Source organism: Parus major, chromosome 18, assembly GCF_001522545.3.
Source record: "Parus major isolate Abel chromosome 18, Parus_major1.1, whole genome shotgun sequence".
In the NCBI taxonomy this organism is placed as follows: domain Eukaryota; kingdom Metazoa; phylum Chordata; class Aves; order Passeriformes; family Paridae; genus Parus; species Parus major.
In genome coordinates, this window is record NC_031786.1 from 2,289,251 (window position 1) to 2,312,809 (window position 23,559).

The 23,559-nt window shown below is 48.6% G+C and overlaps 2 protein-coding genes across 3 annotated transcripts in view; both read left to right on the plus strand.

Moving 5' to 3' along the window:
* The window catches only part of ABCA5 (ATP binding cassette subfamily A member 5), a 36,125-nt gene extending 19,693 nt beyond the window's left edge, over positions 1-16,432 (plus strand). The window contains exons 20-41 of the mRNA XM_015645983.2: positions 269-388; positions 2,072-2,273; positions 2,520-2,689; positions 3,182-3,315; positions 4,105-4,242; positions 4,837-4,950; positions 5,186-5,356; positions 6,376-6,489; positions 6,747-6,884; positions 7,578-7,652; positions 8,142-8,233; positions 8,680-8,806; positions 8,890-9,007; positions 9,115-9,206; positions 9,377-9,552; positions 10,097-10,172; positions 10,252-10,346; positions 11,042-11,161; positions 11,315-11,464; positions 12,359-12,438; positions 12,644-12,699; positions 13,544-16,432. Coding sequence (XP_015501469.1) covers positions 269-388; positions 2,072-2,273; positions 2,520-2,689; positions 3,182-3,315; positions 4,105-4,242; positions 4,837-4,950; positions 5,186-5,356; positions 6,376-6,489; positions 6,747-6,884; positions 7,578-7,652; positions 8,142-8,233; positions 8,680-8,806; positions 8,890-9,007; positions 9,115-9,206; positions 9,377-9,552; positions 10,097-10,172; positions 10,252-10,346; positions 11,042-11,161; positions 11,315-11,464; positions 12,359-12,438; positions 12,644-12,699; positions 13,544-13,651 — 2,666 coding nt within the window. The 3' untranslated portion in view covers positions 13,652-16,432. The remainder of the gene's footprint in view (positions 1-268; positions 389-2,071; positions 2,274-2,519; positions 2,690-3,181; positions 3,316-4,104; positions 4,243-4,836; positions 4,951-5,185; positions 5,357-6,375; positions 6,490-6,746; positions 6,885-7,577; positions 7,653-8,141; positions 8,234-8,679; positions 8,807-8,889; positions 9,008-9,114; positions 9,207-9,376; positions 9,553-10,096; positions 10,173-10,251; positions 10,347-11,041; positions 11,162-11,314; positions 11,465-12,358; positions 12,439-12,643; positions 12,700-13,543) is intronic.
* A 2,040-nt stretch (positions 16,433-18,472) lies between these two features.
* The window catches only part of LOC107212637 (ATP-binding cassette sub-family A member 9-like), a 28,362-nt gene continuing 23,275 nt past the window's right edge, over positions 18,473-23,559 (plus strand). Inside the window, exons 1-4 of one of the 2 annotated variants that reach the window (XM_015646141.3) lie at positions 18,473-18,579; positions 21,489-21,601; positions 22,497-22,707; positions 22,923-23,081. In XM_015646141.3, coding sequence (XP_015501627.1) covers positions 18,561-18,579; positions 21,489-21,601; positions 22,497-22,707; positions 22,923-23,081 — 502 coding nt within the window. In that variant the 5' untranslated portion in view covers positions 18,473-18,560. Of the gene's footprint in view, positions 18,580-21,065; positions 21,134-21,488; positions 21,602-22,496; positions 22,708-22,922; positions 23,082-23,559 lie in introns of those variants that run through there. The other variant, XM_015646142.2, reaches the window with a different exon arrangement.

The window sequence follows — 23,559 nt, forward strand, 5'->3', positions numbered from 1 at the left end:
ATATTATATTATATTATATTATATTATATTACATTATATTATATTATATTATATTATATTATATTATATCATATCATATCATATCATATCATATTATAATATATTATATTATATTATTTATATTATTTATATTATTTATATTATTTTCATTATTTTCATTATTTTATTACTTTAATTTTCTTTTCCCCAGCCAGCAGGAGGGGTTGGGGATGTGTGTGATGTGCCTGGAGTGTTCCTGCAGGTGCTGGAGCAGAGTTTGTGTCCCCAGGTTTGTTCTCTGACCTGGACACCCATTCCCACCTGGGGGTCATCACCTATGGCGTGTCCATGACCACGCTGGAGGACGTTTACCTGAAGCTGGAGGTGGAGGCAGAGATTGACCAAGCAGGTGGGAAGGACCAGAGCTGCTCCCTTGGCTTTGCTTTGGTGTCAGCTCGCTGGAGTTGGCACTGCCAGAAGGAGGGAACGAGAGGAACGTCCCTCCCAGGGTGCTGCCCCAGCCTCTGGGGGTCCTTTGGGCCTCACAGCATTCCAGGCTGCTGGAATATTCCACATGGAGACCAGGAGAAGGCAGTGGATTGTGTGGGGAGTGATTCTGGGAGCATCCAGGGGAAGAGCTTTTCACTTGATCAATTTTTCACCCAGACACTGCTTGGCTTCACAGTTCACTTGCCTTTTAAAATGTCCTTTATTTTCCTAATGGAGTTTGCTTTCAAGAAATTATAAATGTGCAGGATAAAATTAATTCTCAGCCTTTAGTAGCTGCACTTGGGGCTGAAGCAGCTCAGCTTGTCTCACTTTAATTTAACTTTCAGTCCAAATGAAAAGTTGGGACTGCTTAATATTACTCCAGAATGAGTCAGTTGTTTTTTGGCTGTCACTTTGGAAGGGTGTGAGCTGTTTTAGTTGTTCTAGAGCTCTCTGTGTGATCCAGAATTACTAGCAGGAGTAAACAGATGTACTATAGGCTGTGTGCCCTGCTGCACAGTTTCTGTGAGGGTTTAAGGGGGTTTAGCAGCTGGATGTGCAGGTGCTGGGTGATACAGGTGCACACACAGGCCAAGGGGATGGAAATGGGGCAAATCTGTGGCTTTTGGTGGCAGAATTTTGAATCATCGAGTCCCAGGGGTGGTTTGGACTGGATGGGGCTGCCCAGGGAGGGGCTGGAGTCTGTCCCTGGAGGTGTTTCAGGAATGAAGGTGGCCCTTGCTCAATGATCTCAAAGGTCTTTTCCAGCCTCGTTGATTCATTCTGTGATTTAAAACACCAGGATTTTCCAGGGAAATGCTCCTTTATTCCTTCTGTCTCAGCTTTCATTATCTGCCATGGGTGTGGTTGGGCTGGATCAGTGTCACTGAGCTTGGGGTTAAATTGAGGGATTGGGATTGGGATTGGAATGGATTGGGGATGGGATGGGATGGGATGGGGATGGGATTGAGATGGGATGGGATTGGGATTGGGGATGGGATGGATTGGGGATGGGATTGAGATGGGGAAGGGATGGGATGGGGTGGGATTGAGATGGGGATGGGATGGGATTGATATGGGGATGGAATGGAATGGGATGGGAATGGGATTTGGGATAGGATGGATTTGGATTGATATGGGGATGGGATGGGATTGGGATTGGGGATGGGATGGGATTGATATGGGGATGGAATGGAATGGAATGGAATGGGATGGGATTGGGATTGGGGATGGGATGGGATGGGTTTGGATTGATATGGGGATGGGATGGGATTGGGATTGGGGATGGGATGGGATTGATATGGGGATGGAATGGAATGGAATGGAATGGAATGGGATGGGATTGGGATTGGGGATGGGATGGGATTGATATGGGGATGGAATGGAATGGAATGGAATGGGATGGGATGGGATTGGGATTGGGGATGGGATGGGTTTGGATTGATATGGGGATGGGATTGGAATTGGGGATGGGATGGGTGAGGTGACTCCCACAACAAGGATAACAAGGATTCTCTGGCCCCTGGCTCCCCCTCCTGTCCCATTTGCACCCCCAGCTCTGTCAGAGCATCATTTCCCTGGGGTTTTCTGTGCCCTGTTGCAGATTACAGCGTGTTCCACTCCCAGCAAGCGCAGGACGAGCTGGACACCAAGTCCCTGGATGACATGGAGCAGAGCCTGCTGATGCTGTCTGAGCCCAGGGCACCAGCCATGAGCAGCTCAGCCCTGTGGAAGAAGCAGGTCTCCACCATAGCCAAAGTGCATTTCCTCAGCCTGAAACGGGAGAACAAATGTGTCAGAGTGATGTGAGTACTGGGGCTTCTCCTTGGTGTGGGAGTCCCAAAACCTGTCTGAATGAGAGACAGCACACCCTGTCCTTCCTTTTTCCCTTCATTTTTCAGAGTGACATCAGAAAAATAACAAGCTGTAATTTCTGTTAATAAATGGTTTTTTGGGGGGTGAGGGAGATGGGTTTTTTTTAATAGCATGCACATAAAACTGGGTTGGCTTTGCCTGAGTTGTAATAAACCCCAAACTTTTATTTCTTTCAGGTTGTTGCTTTTCCTCATTTTCCTTGTAGTTCAGATTTTGTTGTTTTTCATACACCACATCATCAAAAATGCTGTAGCTGCCATCAAACTCTCCCCAGATTTGTACTTGCTGAAGCCTGGAGAGAACTCCCACAAGTACAGGAGCCGGCTGCTGCTGCAGAACTCCACAGGTTCTGTCTCCAGTTCTCTCCTTCTCCCAGTCTTTGGGGTTGGGAATGAATTTTTTCCTTGGAATCAACCCAGGGGAAGAGTTCAAATACCCAGGGGTGGCAGAACTGTCTGTGCCATGGGGTTTGGTTTGGAGATCCTGCTCCCATCTCATGGCCTTGTTCTTGCTGTGTCAGAAAATGATTCAGGTGAAAGAAGTGCCCAGGAACATTGAGATAAATCAACATTAAAATGCTGCTGTAAAAGATCTGGGGAAATTTCCTTTTTGTTTCAACTGAGGATGTTTTAGAAGGGCCCAGCAGTAACCCAGGCAGTAGAAACCAGCAGAATTACTGAGCTGTGCATTGATAGTTCTGTTTAAAATCCTCCAGGCTGGTGATAAGGAGGGATTTAAAAGGGAAATGTGTCAGGGACATGGCTTAGGGGTGGGGACTGACTGAATTTGATGATCCTGAAGATCTTTTCCAGCTTAAAACGTTGTTTTCTGCCCCCAGAGTCGGACATCAGTGACATTGTGCACTCCCTGGGGAGCATGAACATCCTCTGGGAGATGTTCAATGACAGTGATTATGTCTCCGTGGCACCTCACAGTGCAGCTCTCAACGTGTTTGCCCTGGAGTCCAGGCAGGTAAGGCACACACAGGGAGCAGCTGCTGGGGCTGGATTGTGAAATTCTTACCTGAAAAGCAGCTCTGGAGTCAGGGGATCAAATAATATCATATAATATTGCTTGTACAAGAGGCTGCAAAGAGGGCAGGGTGGGAATATTAGCAAAATAAATGTTCTTTCATAATTATAATTACAGTAAGCCAATCAAACTTTTGTCCCCTTTTCTTCCCCACAAGGACACAGAGAGTCAGGAGAAATGTTCCACCTGACAGAGGAATTATGATTTTTTTTTTTATTATTTGCACTGGCTGAATTACAGTTTGACAGAAGTATAATTCCATGGTGCTCTCATGTGGAAAGAAAAATCAGTTTCTTGGGCTTGTACGTGTTCACAGCAGCAGGAAGATCTGAACTTTGGGATCCTGCTTTGCAATGTTCCTGCCCTGGCTCTTGTTCCCATTTCCATTCCCTGACACTGCAGTGTGACAGTGCAGCCCCCAGCTCCTGCTCACCTTTGCCTCTCTGGTTTTAAATCCATTTGCAGGATCATCCCATCCTCTTGTGTTTTGTTTCCCAGACTGTAAAATTGCCTGGAGTGCCATTTGCCACTGCTCCCTGAAACATGCTGGGAGTTTATTCCCAAGAGTTTCCTCTCAGGACTGTTTCCCTGAATTTCCTGGTTGTGACAAGCACCCTGAGCAGCTGCAAAGCACTTGATTATGCAAAGATTTATCCCAGCGTTCAGGTTTAATTAAGGAGAGCCCTCTCAGGGCAGAAGGATTAACACAGCACATATTTTTCTTCCTAGAAATATGTTTTCCACATCGTATTCAACAGCACCATGGTGCACTCCCTGCCAGTTTTGATGAATATTGTCAGCAACCTCCTCCTGCGCAGTCTGAACGTGACTGAGAGCATCCAGATCTGGAGCAACCCCTTGATTCAGGTGAGCAGCTCCCAAAAACTCACCCTGGAACACTGGGGAGAGGGCAGAGCAGCCCTGGCTGGGAGGGGGAGTGCAGAAGAACCCCACAAAGCAAGGGGAGAGCTGCTTGGGGCTGTCTGCAGGGTTTGGGAGGATGGGAAAGGTGCTGGCATTTTGGCTGTGGAAGGGGAGGAAAAAGGGGCTTGGAAAGAGGATGATGCTGAGTCAGGAATTAAAGGCTGGGTGGGGCTTGGAGCAGCCCAGTCCAGTGGAAGGAGTTGGGATGAGATGATCTCTCTGGTTCTTTCCAGCCCAGAGCATTTTGTGATGCTGTGAATTAACTCACTGCGAGTTTGCTGGAGGTTGCCTGCAGTTCTTGGGCTGTGCAGAGCTGGGGGGGACCTGCTGCAGGAGACAAACACTCTGAAAGTTCTTTAGTTACCATTTATCCCTCATATAAATACTCCCAAAACTTCCACAGCTGTTTTCCTTCCTGCTGCAGGTGATCTTGACAAGCACAAACTTCATATTTTATCATTCACAGCCGTGTTCCAACCAATGTAGCAATTTTTTTGGTCACATTCTGGCATTGAACAAACCTGATCTCTATCCCAGGATCTCCCAGACACGATTTTCAGGCTGGAGATCTATTTTGAAGCCGTGTTGCTGGGGATCATCATCACTGGGATGCCACCCTACTTTGCCATGGACAATGCAGAAAACCACAAGGTAACGGCCAGGTGTCCGTGCAGAGATGCACAGGGAGCTAAAAATCCTGGGATTTGGGGGAAGAACTGAAGAGGGGTTTAAAACAATGCCATGGGTGGCACTGGGGTGGGGCAGATTTGGGAAAAGCTTTTCTGTGCAAAGCTTTTGGCAGTGAGGGCCCAAGACAGGGTGGATTCACATAAGGTTAATTTTAATTTCCCTGTGATTAACGCTGTGTTCTCCTCCCCTGCTGCAGATCAAGGCTTACACCCAGCTGAAGATTGCAGGGCTCTACCCCTCAGCTTACTGGACTGGCCAGGCTGTGGTGGATCTGCCTCTGTTCTTCTTCATCCTCATCCTGATGATCGGCAGCCTCTTCGCCTTCCACTACGGCGTTTATTTCTACGTGGGCAAGTTCCTGGCTGTGGTGAGTCTGGGCTGGGCTGAGAGCAGGGCCACCTTGTTCTCTCCACACCTTTTCCTTTCTTCATTCAGCTGAATTTTCCCCATGGAGATGCAGGGAAAACGCTGCTGGCACAAAGACAGAATATTTTTCATGGGGAGGATGGCTCAGAGTTGGGAGTTTCATTCAGGACTGGAATAAAATGAAATGAAAGCAGCGCCAGGGGAGGTTTGGGTTGGACACAGGAAGAATTTCTTCACAGAAAGGGTGGCTGGGACTGGAAGGGGCTGCCCAGGGAGGTGCTGGAGTCTCTGTCCCTGTTCAAGGTGCAGCCCTTGGTGCTGTGCTGGCTTGGTCACAGACTGGGCTCACACCTCAAAGCTCTTTTCCAGCCTTGCTGATTCTTAATCCGGCAGGGTTTTCCAAGGAAGTGCTGCTTTCCTCCTGCTGTCTCAGCTCTGTGCTCTGTGCTGTGATGGACAATTGCTCAGGCTGCTCCAGCAAGGGCACTTTGAGCAGAGCCCCTCTCTGCAGCGAGCTGCAGGTGGGATTAAACAGAGGAGAACACAAGACTTCACATCTTTGATATTCAGAGCAGGCTTCCCTGTGATACTGCCTGGAATTGAGAGGATTCAGCTTTTCCCAGCTGCTTTTCCAGAGTTAATCAGGTTTGGGATGTGCCTGCAGGGCTGGTTTTCTACCCTTGTTTGAATTTCTACAGAGATGCTATGGTGGAATTCTCAGTATTTGCCAGAACCTCGAAGTCAGCATTTATGGGAGCCTGTGTTACAAAAAAAAAAATAAAAAAAAACAATGGGAAAGAGTTTAAAGGAAACTGAAGGTGGGGAGAGTTTTTGCCTCTCCACACATTCTTTAATTTGTGTCTTTAATAATATATTCTCTATGCACCAAGGCATAATACATCAAATAAAGTGACAAAGATGTATCCAGAGTTGTGTGTCACACTGAGGTAATTCCAGCTGATCTTTATGCAGAGGAATTCCTGCTGCAGCTTTCCTGAGAGCCCTTTCCTGTCTCTGCAGATTTTTTGCCTGGTTGGTTACGTCCCCTCAGTCGTGCTCTTCACCTACGTGGTCTCCTTCACCTTCAGAAAAGTCCAGAACACGAAGGAATTTTGGTCATTTATATTTTCAGTGGTGAGTGGCTTGGCCTGCAGCTGGGATAAGTGGGAAGATTGCTGATCTTCAAAGCCACAGCAAAAAAAAAACATTTATTTTGTTGAGCTGTGTGTCCCTAATGCGCAGGAAATGGGAAACTTTTACCAATATCTCCCTCACTGGCATATCCTGAGCAATAAAAGCTTCAAAAAAAGTACTTTAAATTAATTAACTTATGCTTAGAGAGTCTGAAGTGAATGAAAATGGACTTTTTTTCCCCCTTTTCTGTGGTACAGACAGCCCTGCTCTGCACAGTTGTCACTGAGGTGTCCTTTTTCCTGGACCATTACCTGGTAACCACGGTCCTGCATTATGTCTTCTCCATCTTCATTCCTATTTATCCCCTTATTGGCTGCCTGATTTGTTTTATAAAGGTAAGGGGGGACTCCAGGGATCCTTTCCAGAGCTCTTGGAGATGGCTGGGGTTGGGTGGGTGTCTTCAGTGTGTCCTCTTTAACCACTTAACACCTGAAGAGTAACAACTGCTTGGGGAAAAAAAAAATAATCACCTTTTTCCTACTAAGCGAAGTGTTTTGGTTTTAAAATGGGGAAAGCAGCAAGTTTTCCATGAAAATTCCTTTCTCTAAGTGGAGGGAGCCTGCCAGAAAGATGGAGAGGGGCTTTTAACAAGGAGTGGAGTGACAGGACAAGGGGGAATGGCTCCAAGCCGACAGAGAGCAGGGTTAGATTGGATTTTGGGGAGAAATTCCTGATTTGAGAAGAAATTCCCCTGGATCCCTGGAAGTGTCCAAGGCCAGGCTGGACAGGGCTTGGAGCAGCAGGGGATGGAGTGAGATGGGCTTTGAGGTCTCTTCCAAGCCAAAGCATTCCATGATTCTGTGATTTCCAAGGCAACCACGTGTTCCTCAGTGAGCCAGCCCCAGGATGGGACATTGGTTGGGAGTGGGTGGATTGAAAGCAGGAGCAGCCCCAGGGCTTGGATGGAGCTGTTTGATTTGTTCTGGAGAGCTCAGGGAGTGCTTGAGCACCTCAGCCCGAGGGACTGAGCTGAAATCACCTCTGGCAGGTGATTCTCTACCTGACCCCGTTTTTCCCTGAATTCCCAGGTCTCTTGGAAAGGCAAGAGTGAGAGTGGGGGATACCACGACCCCTGGGACCGGCTGCTGGTGGCAGTTCTGGCTGTGAGCATTGCATTCTGTTTTTATAAATAGGAAAAATTCCCAGTTTGCTGTAGGGAACTGTGGTTCCTGCTGGGATCCCTGCTGTCCATCACCTTTGTCACTGGAGTTTTGCTCTGATGCTGAGCCTGCAGCACAAGCAGAGTCAGGAAAGCTGCTGTGCCCACCAGCTCAGCACCTGCTGCCCCTGTGGCCTGATAAACACTGCCACTATTAATTCTGATTATTATGGGAATCCCTGCTGGTGGAGCAAGAGCTTTGGAGCAGGGACAGTCCCTTCTCTGCACAAAAAAACCCAAAATAATTGCTTTTAAATCTAAACCCACTTTGGTTGTGCATCCTCAGACCTGCTGAGCAGCATTTAATGATATATTTAATATCTCTGGCAACACCAGCCCTTGCATGGTGGTGCAGAGCTGGAGTTTCCCGTGGTGGGGTCACCCCCAGGGTCCCCAGCCTGGCTGTGACCAGGGTGGTTTTTGTCTGCCCCAGCCCTATCTGCAGTGTGTGGTGTGGCTGTTCCTGCTGCGCTGCTTCGAGCTGAAGAACGGAGGGAGGACGGTGAGAGAAGATCCCTTCTTCAGGTGGGTCTCTTGAATGGGTTTTTCCCCAAGACATTGTCCAAAGAAATTGGTTTTGAAGGCACTGCTGGTGGTTCAGCTGGGGTGTGCAGTGGAAGAAATAAAACACCTTTCGTTATATCCCACCTGAAATTGTCACTGAGGTGCAGAAGTGGGGGGTTTGTTTCCTTTCAAGTCACATCACTGCAAAATCAGGAATTCTACAGGACATTCCCTGTGTGAGAAGCAGGGGACTGCCATTCCCACTGCACAGCCAGCAATGATTGCAGTGTCTGTGTGCCCAGGAACAGGAACATTCCCACTGCACAGCCAGGGATGCAGGGAGCTGACATCCCCTGAGCTCTGGGCTGAGCTGCAGGAGCCTGCAAACACCTTTGGGCACCAAAGCCCTGAGCCACCCCCAGCTGGGAGCTGAGCAGAGACCCCATGCTCTTTTTCCTCCCTTTCAGAAAATGTTTCAGCAAAACCAAGCCCTGGAAGTTCCCAGATGTCCCTCACGAGGAGAACGAGGACGAGGACGTGAAGGCGGAGAGGCTGCGAGTCAAAGAGATCCTGAGCAGCCCCAGGAGCGAGGAGGTAAAACCTTGCCCTGCCCAAACCTCACCTCTGCAGCCTCCCAGAGCTGCTCCCAGGGATCTGCAGCCTCTCCCCTCTGCCAGATGCCAGCAATCCTGGTCAGCAGCCTGCACAAAGAGTTTGATGAAAGGAAGGAATTTCTTCTGGGGAGAAAAATAAAGAAAGTGGCAACCAAACATGTTTCCCTCTGCGTGAAGAAAGGTTGGAGTTCAGCTGCTTGCTGTTGAGCTGTTTTATTTGTAAAAAAAAAAGATTCTTGGAAGAATTTCTCTGATCTCATGGGCAATGTTTGTGTTGTCCTTTTGTAGGAGAAATCCTGGGTTTGTTGGGACCCAATGGAGCTGGGAAAAGCACATTAATTAATATGCTTGTTGGAGAGATTGAGCCAACCAGTGGGCAGGTATGTTCCATGCTTCACCACAAATCAACCCACATTTCAATTTTATTGGTGTTATTGCAAGAACTCCTGAGGGCATTTTGCTAAAACCATGCCAGAGGAGTTTGGAAATTCGAATATAAATTGGAAATATTTGAATATTCTGGAATAAGGTCTGGGAATTTTCCTCACAGGTTCTGATGGGAGATGACTCCCTGGGGCTGAGCAGTGAGGATGACTCGGTGAAATTCGTGGGGTACTGTCCTCAAACCAACCCTCTGTGGCCAGACATCACCCTGCAGGAGCACTTTGAGATTTATGGTGCTATCAAAGGCATGAGCCAGTCTGATGTTAAAGAGGTCGTCAAGCGGTGAGTGGTTCATGACAGAAATCTCTCTGGTTTTACTGAAGCTGCCTTGGCTTTTTGTAATCTTCAGACTTCTTGCTCTTTAGCTTTTCTTTTTTGTGGGTTTTTTTCCCCATTCTCACCTTTCCCAATGCAGTTTTTGTTTCCATTTAAGTCTGGCTTTAAGCTCAGTTGAAATTCCGCCATTGTGAATTTGTAGGTGAGGAGATGAAGGTTCATCCACACAAAATTCACTTGGGATTTTTAAATTTTGATACATCTTCTTTAAAGTTATTTTTTAAAGGTTATAAAACACTAACAGTCATCTTTGTAGAAGCTGCAAGGAGCCCTGAGCTTGGAGCTGTTTCTGTGCTGTCACCAAGGCTCCTCCAGGACAGGTGGTTCTTTATGGAAGCTCCAATTCTGCTTTTTGCTCTGCTGTTTTTATGCTTGATACACAAATATTTGTCACTGAGCTCCTCAAAAGGGACAGTTTTGCATTCTCTGGTGAGGGGGAAGCCAAGCCATCCCCCTCCCAGCCTTTCCCACCTGCTCCTTCCCTCCCCAGCATCGCCAGCGTGCTGGATTTAAAGGACCACCTGCAGAAGACGACGAAAAAGTTGGGAATGGGGCTGAAACGCAAGGTATGGGGGGCTCTGGGGTCACTCTGGGGGTCCCCAGCACCCTCCCCATCCTCACCCTGCCCCTCTGGCTTCCCCCCAGCTCTGCTTTGCCCTCAGCATGCTGGGCAACCCGCGGGTGACGCTGCTGGACGAGCCCTCCACCGGGATGGACCCCAAAGCCAAGCAGCACATGTGGTGAGTGCAGGGATCAGCCTGGGCTGGGGCCTCCCTGCTGGCACCAGGGACAGCCACAGACAGGGAATAACCCACTTGGAAGGGACCATGAAGATTGTCCAGTTCTTGCCTGGGCAGGGGGATCTTGCACTAAAGCAGAATAATTTCTGCTCACCATGCCAGCTCACCCTGCCCTCTGGCACTGGGAGCCATTCCCTGTGTCCTGTCCCTCCAGCCCTTGTCCCCAGTCCCTCTCCAGCTCTCCTGGAGCCCCTTTAAGCACTGGAAGGGGCTCTGAGCTCTCCCCAGAGCTTCTCTTTGGATTGAACCCCCCAACACTCAGCCTGTATCCAGAGCAGAAGTGCTGCAGCTCTTGGAGCATCCCCGTGGCCTTCCTGTGCTGGGAGCCCCAGAGCTGGACACAGGACTGCAGCTGGGGTCTCACAAGAAGGGGAGGGTCAGCCCAGGTGCAGTGCAGCTGTGTCCTCTCCCAGAACAGAATTGCAGGCTTGAAAGCTGAAAGAAATCCTTAAAATAATATAAGGAATAGACAGATTCGAGCTGTCTTTAGGAAATTCAGGTGTTAATTGTTGCTGTGGGAGTAGCATTAATCCATAAATAGAGGGTCCAGCCCAGCCTCCTTTCCTGCTGAGGCTGGGGCTGCTGTTCCCTGCCAAGTGCTGCTGTTGGGGGATGTTTTGGGTTGTGTTTTGCAGGCGGGCGATCCGAGCAGCCTTTAAAAACAAGGAGAGAGCAGCAATCCTGACCACGCACTACATGGAGGAGGCAGATGCTGTCTGTGACCGTGTGGCCATCCTGGTGTCAGGGCAGCTCAGGTAGCCCCAGATCCCCCCTGGGGCAGGGCTTCATTTCTCTGAAAATACAGATCCATTTGTTACCTTCAGTTTGGAGCGAAATTAATCCCCAGCAGCAAAAAGGATCGGGCTGTTCCTTCAGTCCACCTTGTGTTTGCTGTCTGTAATTTGTAGGTGTATAGGCACTGTCCAACACCTGAAGAGCAAGTTTGGCAGAGGGTACCTCTTGGAAATGAAGCTAAGGGAAACAGCAGATGTGCAGCAGGTGGAGTATCTGCAGAGCCAGATTCTGCACATCTTCCCCAACGCCAGCCGCCAGGACAGGTGAGGTTTGACAGGTGCCCAGAAAATACTGATGGCACTAAAACCCTCTGATTTCACAGCAGCTCCTTGGCACTGGGGAGGGAATGCAAATATTTAAAACAGAAAAATGAAGAATGAAAAAAGGGAAGGGATCTGGAAGGCAGCAGAGCCCGGGCTGCCAGGGCGGGGGCCGGGAGCCCACGCAGATGTTTGGCACGGAGGAAGCAAAACTGCATTTCTGCATAGCTGTTGCCTGACAGCTTCCTCCTGGGTCAGGGCCCCCAGGAAAGGGCTGAAATCCAAGTCTCTGACTCACTGCCCCTACCTGGAAGTGCCTGAGGTCTCTGGGGCTCTGGGTTTGAGGGTGGGCTGGCTGCTGTTCCACCAGCAGCTCTGAGTTTGTGCCCTGGGCTCGGGCTCTGTGACTGCAGAGACACCACAAAGGGCACTGCAGGCATCCAGAGCTGTGTGATCCCTGGGGAATCGTGGGTGTGATCCTTCCCCAAAGCTGGGAGATGGGAGGGAGGGAGGGCAGGTCCCTGTCCAGCAGCAGGGGGTGCAGGGCAGAGCAGCTCCCTGTGCAGGAACCAGCTCCCAGGAGATGCTGACACCTCCCAGCTCAGCTGAAACCCAAAACCTCAGGACTCTGGGAGTTCCAGGGAGAAAATCTGCCATGAGTAAGCAGAATAGAAATGTTTGAATCTGAGTGGAAGAGCAGGAACTCACAACAGTCTCAGGGGGTCTCAGCTGATGCACCTGGAGCTGCGTCATTCCCCTTCTCCTGTGTGATCCTGACTGTCAAAATGCCTGCAGTGTCCTTCAGAAAAGGAGTTAAAATCCATTCTGTGGGGTATTAATATTTTTTCTTTGAGTGATTTTGCTTGAAGCTGACTTTGTTTTCCTTCTTTGTTCCAGCTTTGCTTCTATCTTGGCGTATAAAATTCCTAAAGAAGATGTACAGTCGCTTTCACATTCTTTTTCCAAGCTGGAGGAAGGTAATGAAGCACTTGTCAAACATCACACACTCAAATCCTTTTGTCTCCCATAACTGACAGTCCTGCCAAATGATGCCACACCTCCATTTCTGTTCCAAATTCAATTAATTTAATTTTCTTTAATTGATGTTGTCCTCAACCCCATTTCTTGTGAGATCAAGAGTAAGTAAAGTGTCCCTAAATCTGCTCTTACTGATTCTTTCAGTAAAACACGCCTTCAACATCGAGGATTACAGCTTTTCTCAAGCAACACTGGAACAGGTGTGTTAAATTCTGTTTTGTGACTGTAAACCCTGCCAGGTGAAGGTGTCAGAGGGCAGGGATAGACGGGATGTTGGGAAGGAATTCCTCCCTGGGAGGGTGGGGAGAGGCTGGGATGGAATTCCCAGAGCAGCTTTGGCTGCCCCTGGATCCCTGGCAGTGCCCAAGGCCAGGCTGGATGGGGCTTGGAGCAGCCTGGGACAGGGGAAGGTGTCCCTGCCATGGCAGGAATTGGATGGGATTTGTGCTCCCTTCCAGCCCAAAACATTCCATGATTCCTGTGCAGGCAGCTCATCCCCCAGGCTCTGCTCTCAGGCCACTGGGGCAGCTTTGCTGATGCCTGTTGGGGCATTTTTGGGAACCTAATTCCCTTTTTGCAAAGTGAATCACATCTGCCAGCTCTCCAACTCCTCTTTATTCCTGCTTTCCCCTCTAAAAATAAAGATGCCAACTGCAGTGACTGGAAGAAAGCAGATGTGTTACTGTTGTAATGTTAAATATTATGTGTGAATGTAATTAGAGGAAAAGCTGCTCTGATTTATTCCAAGAACAGGCATTTGCTGTTTGTAGCTGGAAGGAGGGTGAAGCTGAGACTTATAATTGCTTATTGTGGATTAATTACTGCTGACAATTAATGTCCCTTAGTGTTGAACTTCCTTTTCATTGTGCTCTTGAAGAAAAGAGGTGGGAGGGTAGGAATAAGGAGAAAAACCTCAAAACACTAGAAATGTCTTACTCAGAGATGAAGCAATACACTGAATACTGGTGAGGATTTTAGCATGGGTTGTATTTGTGACCAAGGAAGTTCCTACAAGGAGCAGGGGGTCTTTTCCATGTTTTCCAGGTGTTTGTGGAGCTGGCTAAGGAGCAGGAGGAGGAGGACAGCAGCTTTGGCACCCTGAACAGCAGCCTGTGGTGGGAGAGGACGCAGGAGGACCGAGTCATTTTCTGAGCTCCTCGTGCTGCTGTGGCTGCTCCTGGAGCTGGGGTGGGCGAGGACAGCTGGCTTGGGAAGCCCTGAGCGTGTCCCACCATCCTGGCCTTGGCAATAAGGCTGCAGGGGCGGTGAGCATCACCCTGCTCCTCTGGCTGACCCCAATCCCTCCTCCCCTGGCCACCCCCGGTTTGTGTTGGGCAGGAGGGCACTGCCACGGCAGCCTGGCGTCTCCTGGGCTCAGTGGCTGCTGCAGGAGCTGCCAGCTGCCTTCCCTTGGCTCTGCTGGGCCGGGCTGTCCTTAGGGGAATCCTGTGTCTGAGCAGAGCCAGCGGCTGCTGGAGTGTCCTGCCCCAGGGCTGCAGGCTCTGGCCGTGCCCTTGGCCGGGCTCTGCTGCCCTCCTGCACACCCAGCCCTGCTCCTCCACCAGCCCAGCCATCCCTGCTTCTGCTTTGGAGAGGGGGGAACCCACTGCAGAGGGGCTGTGCTGCTGCCAGGAGGGACCTGAGCCAGCTCTGCTCAGAAAACCTGAGAAAGTTCATTTTCAGACCAAACACAGCACTGTTGGCACTCCCAGTCCTCTCCCCGCAGCTGTGGGTGCCATGGGGCTTGTCCTGCGTGCTGGGGGACACAGGGGGTGGCCAGAGGGGACCTGCTCCTTCCCCTGCTCGGTTAAAAGGACACAGCCAGGGCTGTGGGGTCTGGAGAGATGTGTCAGAGCTGTCCCCTGCCTGGGACAGTGTCCTGCCAGCTGCTCTCACACACTGATGTTTGCATTTCCCTGCCATGAGCTGCAGTGTTGCCCAGCCCCTCCTTGTTGTGGTTGCAGTCAGTGACACAGGGCTGGCCACTCATCACCTCTTTTTTGTAAAACCCCAAATTAAACACTCCCAACTCACAGCCTCATCCATCAGAAAGGTGCCTTTGGTTTGCACAGAAGCACTAAGAGTAGAATTTGTGGTTCTTTAGCCTGAGATATGACAGATGTATGTTGAAAATGTATTATTTTTTTGGTTTTTTCTACACAAACATCGCATTTTTAGTTTTATAAGGTGAAATATAAGATTGCTCCTGGTTCATTTTGCTCTGCAGTGAGCAGATGCAGAGATGTGTTTCTGTTGAGACATTGGCTTCATAAGTCATTTACGTATCTTCACTTTAAGGTTAGAAAAGACCTTTGTTTTTCTTGAGAAAACTCAAAAAAAAAAAAAGGTTAAAGTTGGAGCTGTGTGTCCCAGCTGTTTGTAATCATCAGGCAATAATGTTTGATATGTCTGATAATGGTTTATCAGTGTGTTCAGCCAAAATGTTTCCACTGGTTTCTTACATAGGGAGATGGGAACTCCTTAAGCAGAATTTCACTTCCTCTTTTGTACCCACAGAAATGCAGGTTTTGGGTTTGCAGTTAAAACTGGAGCCCAAGCCCTACGAGAAAGCTCTGGACATCCCATTTGCTTCCCCAGGGAGGCACAGCCCTGGAAATGAGGGATGAAAAGGACAGGATGAAATCAAACTTCAGCTCCAGCACAGCCTGACAGGGGTGAAACTTCCCTGTCACGAAAGAAAAAAAACCCCAAATTCAGGTGTTTTATTTATTTAGCCCCAGCCCTGCTGCTGGCTGGGAACCCTGAGTTTTTGCCTTTATTTGGAGCAATTTGGGATTTAGAATTCTCTTGGCACTTTCCCATGCAGGTGTGTACAAGTTGAGTGCATTTTTCCCAAATCCCACATTTCTTTGGTCTCTTTTTGCCAATGGTGTTTCAGCCAAGTGTCACCTTCCCATCAATCCAGCACATCCTTGTCACGTGGATTTAGGGAATTGTGTGAGCTGTGAGCAGCCTTGGTGTCTGCCTTGAATTTATTCTTTCACTTGGAGTTAATAGTCTGTAAAATAGTTCTGTGCTGTCTGTTTCGGATATTTCCATATTTCCTCACGTTTCAGGTGTGAAAATTTTGGATTAGGAGCCGGATTAGCTCAGTTTGGTGCTGTTGTTTATCTTGGAGGAGCCCAGTGGGTGGTGGCACTTGTTTTTGTGCAGCTACAGAAAGGACAAAGAATTTGGCTCGTTAAATTAATTCCCTGTTAGGGCGGGATCTTTTTTGGCTTGGTGGCATCGTGTGTCAAAGTGAGGTAAAATTCCACCCCAAAACATCACTGTCCTCATATCACAAGCGTTTCAAAGCATCCTAAAATGTCTGGAATTGCCAAAACAGGGACAAACCCAGGGAAAAATGAAAGCAGGGAGTGCCCTGGGAACAGCAGAGCTTTATTCCTGCGGCTTGGAGCCCCTTTGTTCAGCTCTTAGCAGTGACATTCCAAATCCCATCCATCCAACAAGCTGTGCTCCCAGAGATAAACTGGATTTGGGGGGGATTTGGGGTAAATCCACCCATTTTGGGTCACCATTCCCAGGGAGATGTTTGGAGCTGCAGGGTTGTTGTGAGTCGTATCCGAAGCTCGGAAAGCGCGTTCACTCAGTGTTGTTACAAGGTTGTATTTTCCTGTGGAGAATTTAAAGTGTCTGGTTTCATTTACGTTCCCAAGTCCTTATTTAAGAGTATCTGTGTTTAGCAAGTGAGATTTATTGCACAGCCAGCAGCCAGAGCTCTGGCAGCAGGAGCAGAAGGTGTCAGGCCCAAGGGTGACACCTTTGTGACGCTCCTCCTGCTGCTGCACCACGTGCAGCTCGTTTTACACACTTGCCTTTCCTCCACCACTTGGCTGTACTTGGAAAGGTGAGCATTTTCCTTTCCCAGCAAGAAGTACTTCCAAAATAAAGATGGATTGGGTTATTAAACTCTTGGCTCCTTGGGTGTTTTGCTGTGCTGGAAATGGGGATGGTTTTCAAAGCCTGGGCTGATTTTGGGGTGCCCCAGGGTTTCAGGTGGTTGGGCTCAGGCAGAGCGTGGGGGCCCCTGGCTCTTGGCATGGCCAGGGCTCTCAGGCTGCAGTATTTACATATTTTAAACTGAATTTTGGGGGAATTTTGCAACACTCGGGGTGGCGTTTTACAGCCGGATCCATCGAGCCCAGCTTTGGGCTAGCAGTGACCCCACAGCACATCGTCCATCTGCAGGGCTGAATTGCCTCCAGCCACTGCAAAAACAACCCCAGTAAAAAATAAACAATTAATTTTTGTGCCTGGAGCTGTGGCCAAGGTGAATTCTCTGTGTTGGGTGCTGTCTCTGGGCTGAGGGGCAGTGAAATGGGGGCAGGTTGGGCTGAAAGTGGGATGTGGAAGGTGCAATGCAGGGATGGAGGGCACACACCCTGCTGAGGAACAGGAGGAGCTGGTCACCTCCAGCCTCATGGCTCACTGAAGGCTGCAGCAAAATAAAAGGGGTTTGTTTGTGCTCCCTGTGCTCCTCAGTGGAAAGGAAAATAACCCCAAAGAAGTTTAATCTGAGCTTGGTGACAGTTCCCAGCAGTTCATCCTCGTTTGTTTCTGATGGTGTGGAAGGGCAGTGTGCCATGCATTTTTATTTTTTTTTAAGCTGTAAAATTAATTCATTCCCTTATAATGCTTCTTTTAAGAGATGTCCAGAAAGTCCCTGATTTAACATGCTGAATTTCTCTTTGATAAGGGCTTCCTGGAGCTCTCTCTGTTCCTTTTCCCTTCGCTTGGCATGTCCCCCTGGAAGGCTCTGGCTCCCATCCCAGCCCCTCTCCTCCTCCTGGCAGATACAAAGCCTGGTCCTGAGTGTCCTGCTCAGAAATCCTGTGGAGCATCTGCTTGGGGGATTTCATGAATGATATTTTGATATTTTGAGGTGCTCTGTGCTCGCAGTGAAGGCCTGAGGGGTTGGGGGTCCCACCTCAGCAGCAGGCCCGGAGCAGGACCCAAGGAGTGCTTGGAGCAGGTGTCATTTTTCAGTGAAAAATCCTTTTCTGTAGCTAATGTGCAGTCAGGGCAGGGCTGAGTCCCACACTGAGGTGCAGCTTTTGGTCAGAAAATCACTGTTTTTTGGTGAAGTGCACCTCAGATGGGCCTTTTGCTGTCACGAGGAGCCTTCCCCATTGTTCCCCTGTTGCCCAACGCGAAGGGATGCCGGAAAATGCTTCTGCTCCTCTCCTAAATGAGCTCATGCCTTGAAAATGAGTAAATCAGCAGCTGCAGCAGAGCCCTGGCCTTTTGTTAAGCAACAACCAGCCAGCCCTTGTGGTTTGAGGCAGCTCTGCAAACCCCAGGCACAATCCTCAAGCTGGGGAAGTTCTGGGACGGTCAAATTCATTTAAACTGGTTGAATTTTCCTGTGGCCCTGCGCCCTTCCAGCTCGTTTGGATTCCCTGGCTTGTCTGATTGCCTCACCTCCCTGTTTTGAATGAGGATCCACTGGAAAGATGTTTTGTTTTGAAACGCCCAACACGCTCCATCCTGCTTCCAGCTGTGCGGCAGCTGCTGGAAAAGCAATTAAAAAGGAGTGGAAATTGGGGAAAAAAACGCTCAAAACGAAGGGGAAAGGAGAAAGAACTAAACAAGAGCTAAAATCCCGTTGGTGCTGGGATGCAGGATTTGTCTCACAGAGGAAGGAGCTGAGTCAGGCTCTGGCCACGATGGGGACGAGGCAGCAGAGTTTTCCCTCTGGAGAAGCTGGGACAGGGACAAAGTGGCTTTGCCACCTCTCAGGAGTGAAAGTTCACCCCATCCCAGGCCACCCCAGCTCTGCTGCCTGCTGGGAACATCTGCAGGAGTTGAGTTCAGTCCTGCAGAGCGTGGTGTAAACATCCCCAGGCTCGGGGCCAGCCGGTTGTAGGTGTTGTTCCAACGTTGGGTCATCGCTGCAGAAGTTTTGGGAGGGTTTGCCCGGGTGACGTCAGGCTGGAGAGGGGCATGGCCACCGGGCTGGGCCACCGAGCTGAGCCTCCCTGGGGCTGAAAAGGGACCAGGAGCCCGGACACCTCAGAGCTGGAGGAGACCCTTCCCCATGGAAAACACACCAGCAGGTAAGGAGTCACGTATTTCTCCTTTTTTCCAAGGGAGAATTAATTTCAAAGTAGAGGTTTCTCCTTTTTTCCAAGGGAAAATTAATTTCAAAGTAGAGGTTTCTCCTTTTTTTCCAAGGGAAAATTAATTTCAAAGTAGAGGTTTCTCCTTTTTTTCCAAGGGAAAATTAATTTAAAAGTAGAGGTGGAAAAATTCTCCCCGGGGCAGTTTCATGCAGGGGTTGAGTTTTCACCAGGGGATGATCAGTCTTTTCCTAATTAATGCTTTATGATGCTGAATGCATAAAGGCTGCACCTTCCAGCTCTGTTTTCTGGTGGACTGTGAGTTCACAACAAAATATTTTGGAGGAAAAGGAGGAGGAATATTCAGCTTTTTCTGGGTGTGTGTGGATTTTGGTTCTCCCCATGGCTGCAGGTGAAGAGCTGCAGGTTGAGCACTGGGGGATGACCCCTCCCTTTGCTCTCCTCCTCCTGCCTTGCTGTCACTAAAGGCCTCTAAAAATGCAAAACCCCCAAATTTCACTTCTCTGCATCAGCTGAAGTGCTCAGCTTTGATGAAGGGCAGGCTTAGAGTTGTTATTTTCAAGCTGAGAGTAGGAAATAACCTGTTCCAGTCTGTGTTGGAGCGGAGTCAGTGCAAATCTGTCTGGGATTTGTCAGATGCAAGCACAAAAAACTGCGAGAACTGGCAAACAGGAGGGGATGGAAAGAGCACCTCTGCACTCTCCACGTGCAGGGATGAATCCCTGCCTCTGGAAAAGCCTCTGGGAAGTGTGAGATGCAGTGTGGATTTCTCCCTTTGAAGCCAGCACCGAGAGGCTCCTGCCAGAGCTCCTGAAGAGCAGCTTGATTTTAGGAACTGAAATCAGAAACTCCAGGAGTGCTTTGGGTTGGAAGGGAACATTAAAAATCACCCAGTCCCACCCCCCTGCAAGGGGCAGATCATCTTCAAACAAACCTAAGTTGAATTTATAAAGGAACATGGTGTGAAGAGCAGAATTCCCAGAGACAGTAAATAAAGGGATTGTATGGGATGTGCCTTCCTGGATGAGTTTTGGTAGAGCAGAGCTGCACGCAGGAGCCAGGAAAAGTTCTTGCAACACCCTGGCAGTGAGTTCCTGGAGAGCAGGAAGTTTGGATGTACTTAATGAGCCCCAGGGGACATCCAGCTTTACAAGTGATGCTCTTAAGGAGATTAAAGTTTCCCAAACATCATTGCCACCAGTTTCTGATGTGTTTATTTTGCCTTCTGCATCTTAAGTTTTGAGCCTCAGGCCTTGCAGAGGGTTCTCTCTTGGCTATATTTTTAACCTTTTTGGTAATTATTTAATAGATTAATTAGATATCTAATTTGAAGTTAATAATAGGTAATATTTATTAGGTACCTGATTGAAAGATAAGCCTTTGTAGGCAGCATCACTTGTTTGAATTCCTGGCTTCATATTTGGCTCCCAGTGGTGGTTGCTCCTTGCTCCACAGGCAAAAAGTAAATTAAAATTGATAGAAACTTTGTTAAAGTTTTCTAAAAAGTTTTAGGTTTGCTCCATCATTTTAAAACTGTTTGTTGTGACTGTAGAGATTCCGTGCATCTTTTAAAGACCATCATGTTTTCCTTGTTATCCAAATACCACCACACTTTGTTTACTGCCCCAGCATCCTGGGCTGAGCCACTGCTTTCAGTTCATGACTGAAATCCAGACCTGAGGGGAAAAAAATGAAAATTAAAGTGACACTTCCTAGAAATCCCTTCCTGTTTACCTTTAACCTTCAGTGCAGCAGGGAGGAAGTGTGGGAGGAAGCTTGGGCAGGGCAAGCAGAGCACCAGGAGATAAAATAGAATACATAAGCCCTGTGATAACACAGAAGCTGAACTGGGATCCTGGATCCCTTGCCCCCGCAGTACACAAACATTTAATTCTCCCAAAAAGCAGCAGTGAAGGGAACAGAGCAGTGGAACCCTTTATTAACTCCAGCTGCCCAATCTGTGAAATCAGGAAGTGCTGTCCAAGGGGAATGGAGCACTCTGAGGTTGCTTTGATTTGAGGTTCCAGCCATTTGAAAGGATTAAAGCCCAGGAACGCTTTGGGAGGTTCCCTGCCCTGCTCCCAGGGTGAAACCCATCGCTCTGAACTTGCTCCTGCTCTTGCTGCTTGGCCACGGGATTAAAGCTGGAGCTGAAATAAACATCCCAAAGAAATACTCCCTGCTGGGTGTTTAGCAGGATATTAAGGAGCACATGGGTGTTCTAATCCTGCCCTGCTCCAACTGCATTAAAGTTCCTTAATATCTGGGTGAAAACAGAACAATCTGGTTTCCTACCAGCCTGCTGAAGGCTGGCAGTGGCAGCCTCTGTTTTGGGTTATTTTTAGCATCTCCCCAGCGTTTGTAACGTGATTTGGGGTCTGGTTCAGGACCCAGAGCACGTGAGCAGCCGTTTGCCAACAAACCACGTGTCTGAGGCCAGACACAAATTCACTTTCTGCACTGAAACGAGGAAAGTGAGCAGTTGTCTCGTTCCACAAAGCCTCTTTGGGATGAGGAAGGATGAACCTGGGTGAGGAAGGATGGATCTGGGTGAGGAAGGATGAATTTGGATGAGGAAGGATGGATCTGGGTGAGGAAGGATGAGTCTGAATGAGGAAGGATGAATTTGGGTGAGGAAGGATGGATCTGGATGAGGAAGGATGGATCTGCATGAGGAAGGATGGATCTGGGTGAGGAAGGATGAACCTGGATGAGGAAAGATGAATTTGGATGAGGAAGGATTAGTGTGGGTGAGGAAGGATGAGTCTGGATGAGGAAGGATGAACCTGGATGAAGAAGGATGAGTCTGGATAAGGAAAGATGAACCTGGATGAGGAAGGATGAGTGATCTGTTTTATTCTAAATTATATAATTTTCTTTCTCAGCTGGAAAAATGCAGGGGGTATCCAAGAAGGCCTCACAAATATTGCAGCAAACCTGTGCTCTCCTGTGGAAAAATATTCTTCTGGTGTGGAGGATGAAGTCAAAAAGTTTTCAGGCAAGTTTTTCCGAAGGGAAATCAGCATTTCTACTACAAAGAATTTTCATGGTGCATTGTTTTTGTGTGAGGGGATGTGAGAAGGCTCAGCTGTGGCTCCCTGGGAAATGTCAGCAGTTCCTTCTTCCTGGGACACTACAAATCTGCCTCGTGACAAAGCTGGCTGCTCCCTTTAGCTTGCTGCTCCTGCCCTGTCCAGAGGAACACAATGTCCAATTCATGGCTGCAGTGTCAAATTACCCACAGACCTCGCTGGCTCTGGGACTAAGAAAACATGTTTTCCATCTGAAACCTCACTCAGATCTTAAAACCATCACACCTGTGGCCCAGCTCTCCCTGGAGCACGGGGGAAAGGCCGGAGGAGCTGGATGGGGCAGTGGGGTCGGAGCTGGGTTAGAAGAGCCCTGGAGGAGCCTCCCTGGTGCCTTGGGGTGGCTCCTAAAAGAGAGGCTGGACAAGATTAGGAGGATAAAAGTGGGTTTTTATTGAAGGCCTTCAGTAGGTGCAGCTTGGGCAGTCAGAAGCCTCCAGGGGCTGGATGGTGGCCACGAGTTGTTCACACTTTTATAAGTTTGGCCCATTTACATGGCAGGGGTTCATCCTCCAATTACAGCTTTGGGTAATGAAGCCATTTACCCCAAGTTTCCCCCCAAATTCACTGTTTCCATCTCTCCAGGCCTGAGGCAGTGAGGTGTCCTCCATTCCCAGGCCTGGAGAGGAATTGTTGTGCCTGAATAAAAGGGGAGAGCAGCAGCTGACAGGCTGTGGGGTTTGGAGTTCCACAATAAAGCAGTGCTGGTCTGAGAAATAGAAAAACTCAATCCTAAAGCATCATCCCCACCCCAGCAATTCCCCAGGCTGCCCCTCACCTCTGCATTTCCTTCCTTCCCTCCAGGAATGGGTGGCATCGCTGGTTTTCCTCTACATCCTGCACGACTCGGCCAGTCTGATCATGAACTACCCCACCCAGGAGTTCCCCTACAAATTCCTGGGGCGCCTGGACGATCCAGCCTTCAACGCCTCGGGGGTGACGCTCATGTTCACCCCTGCAACCAACACCACCAGGACAATAATGGCTAAAGTGGCCACCAGCTCGCCACTGAGGGGTAAAAGCTCTTAAATCCATCTTCCTGCAGGGTCTGATGTGGACCTGACCCGCCCTCGTGGTAGGGGAGGGACAAGAGTGTTTGTCCCATGTGATTTTTGAGGGATCAAATGGTGGTGATGCCCATTTTTGTCGTTGCCTGAATAATCAGAGTGTCAGCCTTGCTGGGTTTATTTATTCATTTAAATTAATATTATTTATCTATTCTAACGGCAGGTGTAATAATAGAAGAGATGGAAAATGAGGAGAAAATGGAAGAAAAAGCAGTTTCTGAGGAGGAAACTATTGGTGTTGTTTTTAAGGATGACTTCTCCTACACTCTCAGATTTCCAATGGGCAGAGCGGTGTTTCCAAACGAAGGCTTTGAGCACATCGGTAACCAAAGAAATGAAAGAAATGAAATCAAACCCCAGGCTTTGATTTTTGCATTAGAAACTGTTCAGCAGGATTTCTGAGCTGCTGTGCCAGCCCAAAGGCACAGAGGCTGTGTGTGCCAAGTGGCTCAAGGAAGACATGAGTTAAAATTTGAGAGTTTGTGTCTGTTAAAGGAAAAAAAATTGTCAGAGAAAAAAGATATAGGAACAGAAATGTCATCCACAGGCAGAGAATGAAAGAATCCCAGCATGGTTTGGGGTGGAAGGGAGTTCAGGGGTCATCCAGTGCCTTTTTGCCCCTCTCCCTTTCGTACCTTAACACATCAAATCATGCCTGGAAAATGAGAATTGTGTATGCAATAAACGAGATTTAACACATTAAAAGATAAAAGGCTGAGCAAACCCCAACCTTGATTTCCTCACACTTAAGTAAAACTCATTTCCAACCCCACATGTCATGCACAAGCACTTACATGCAC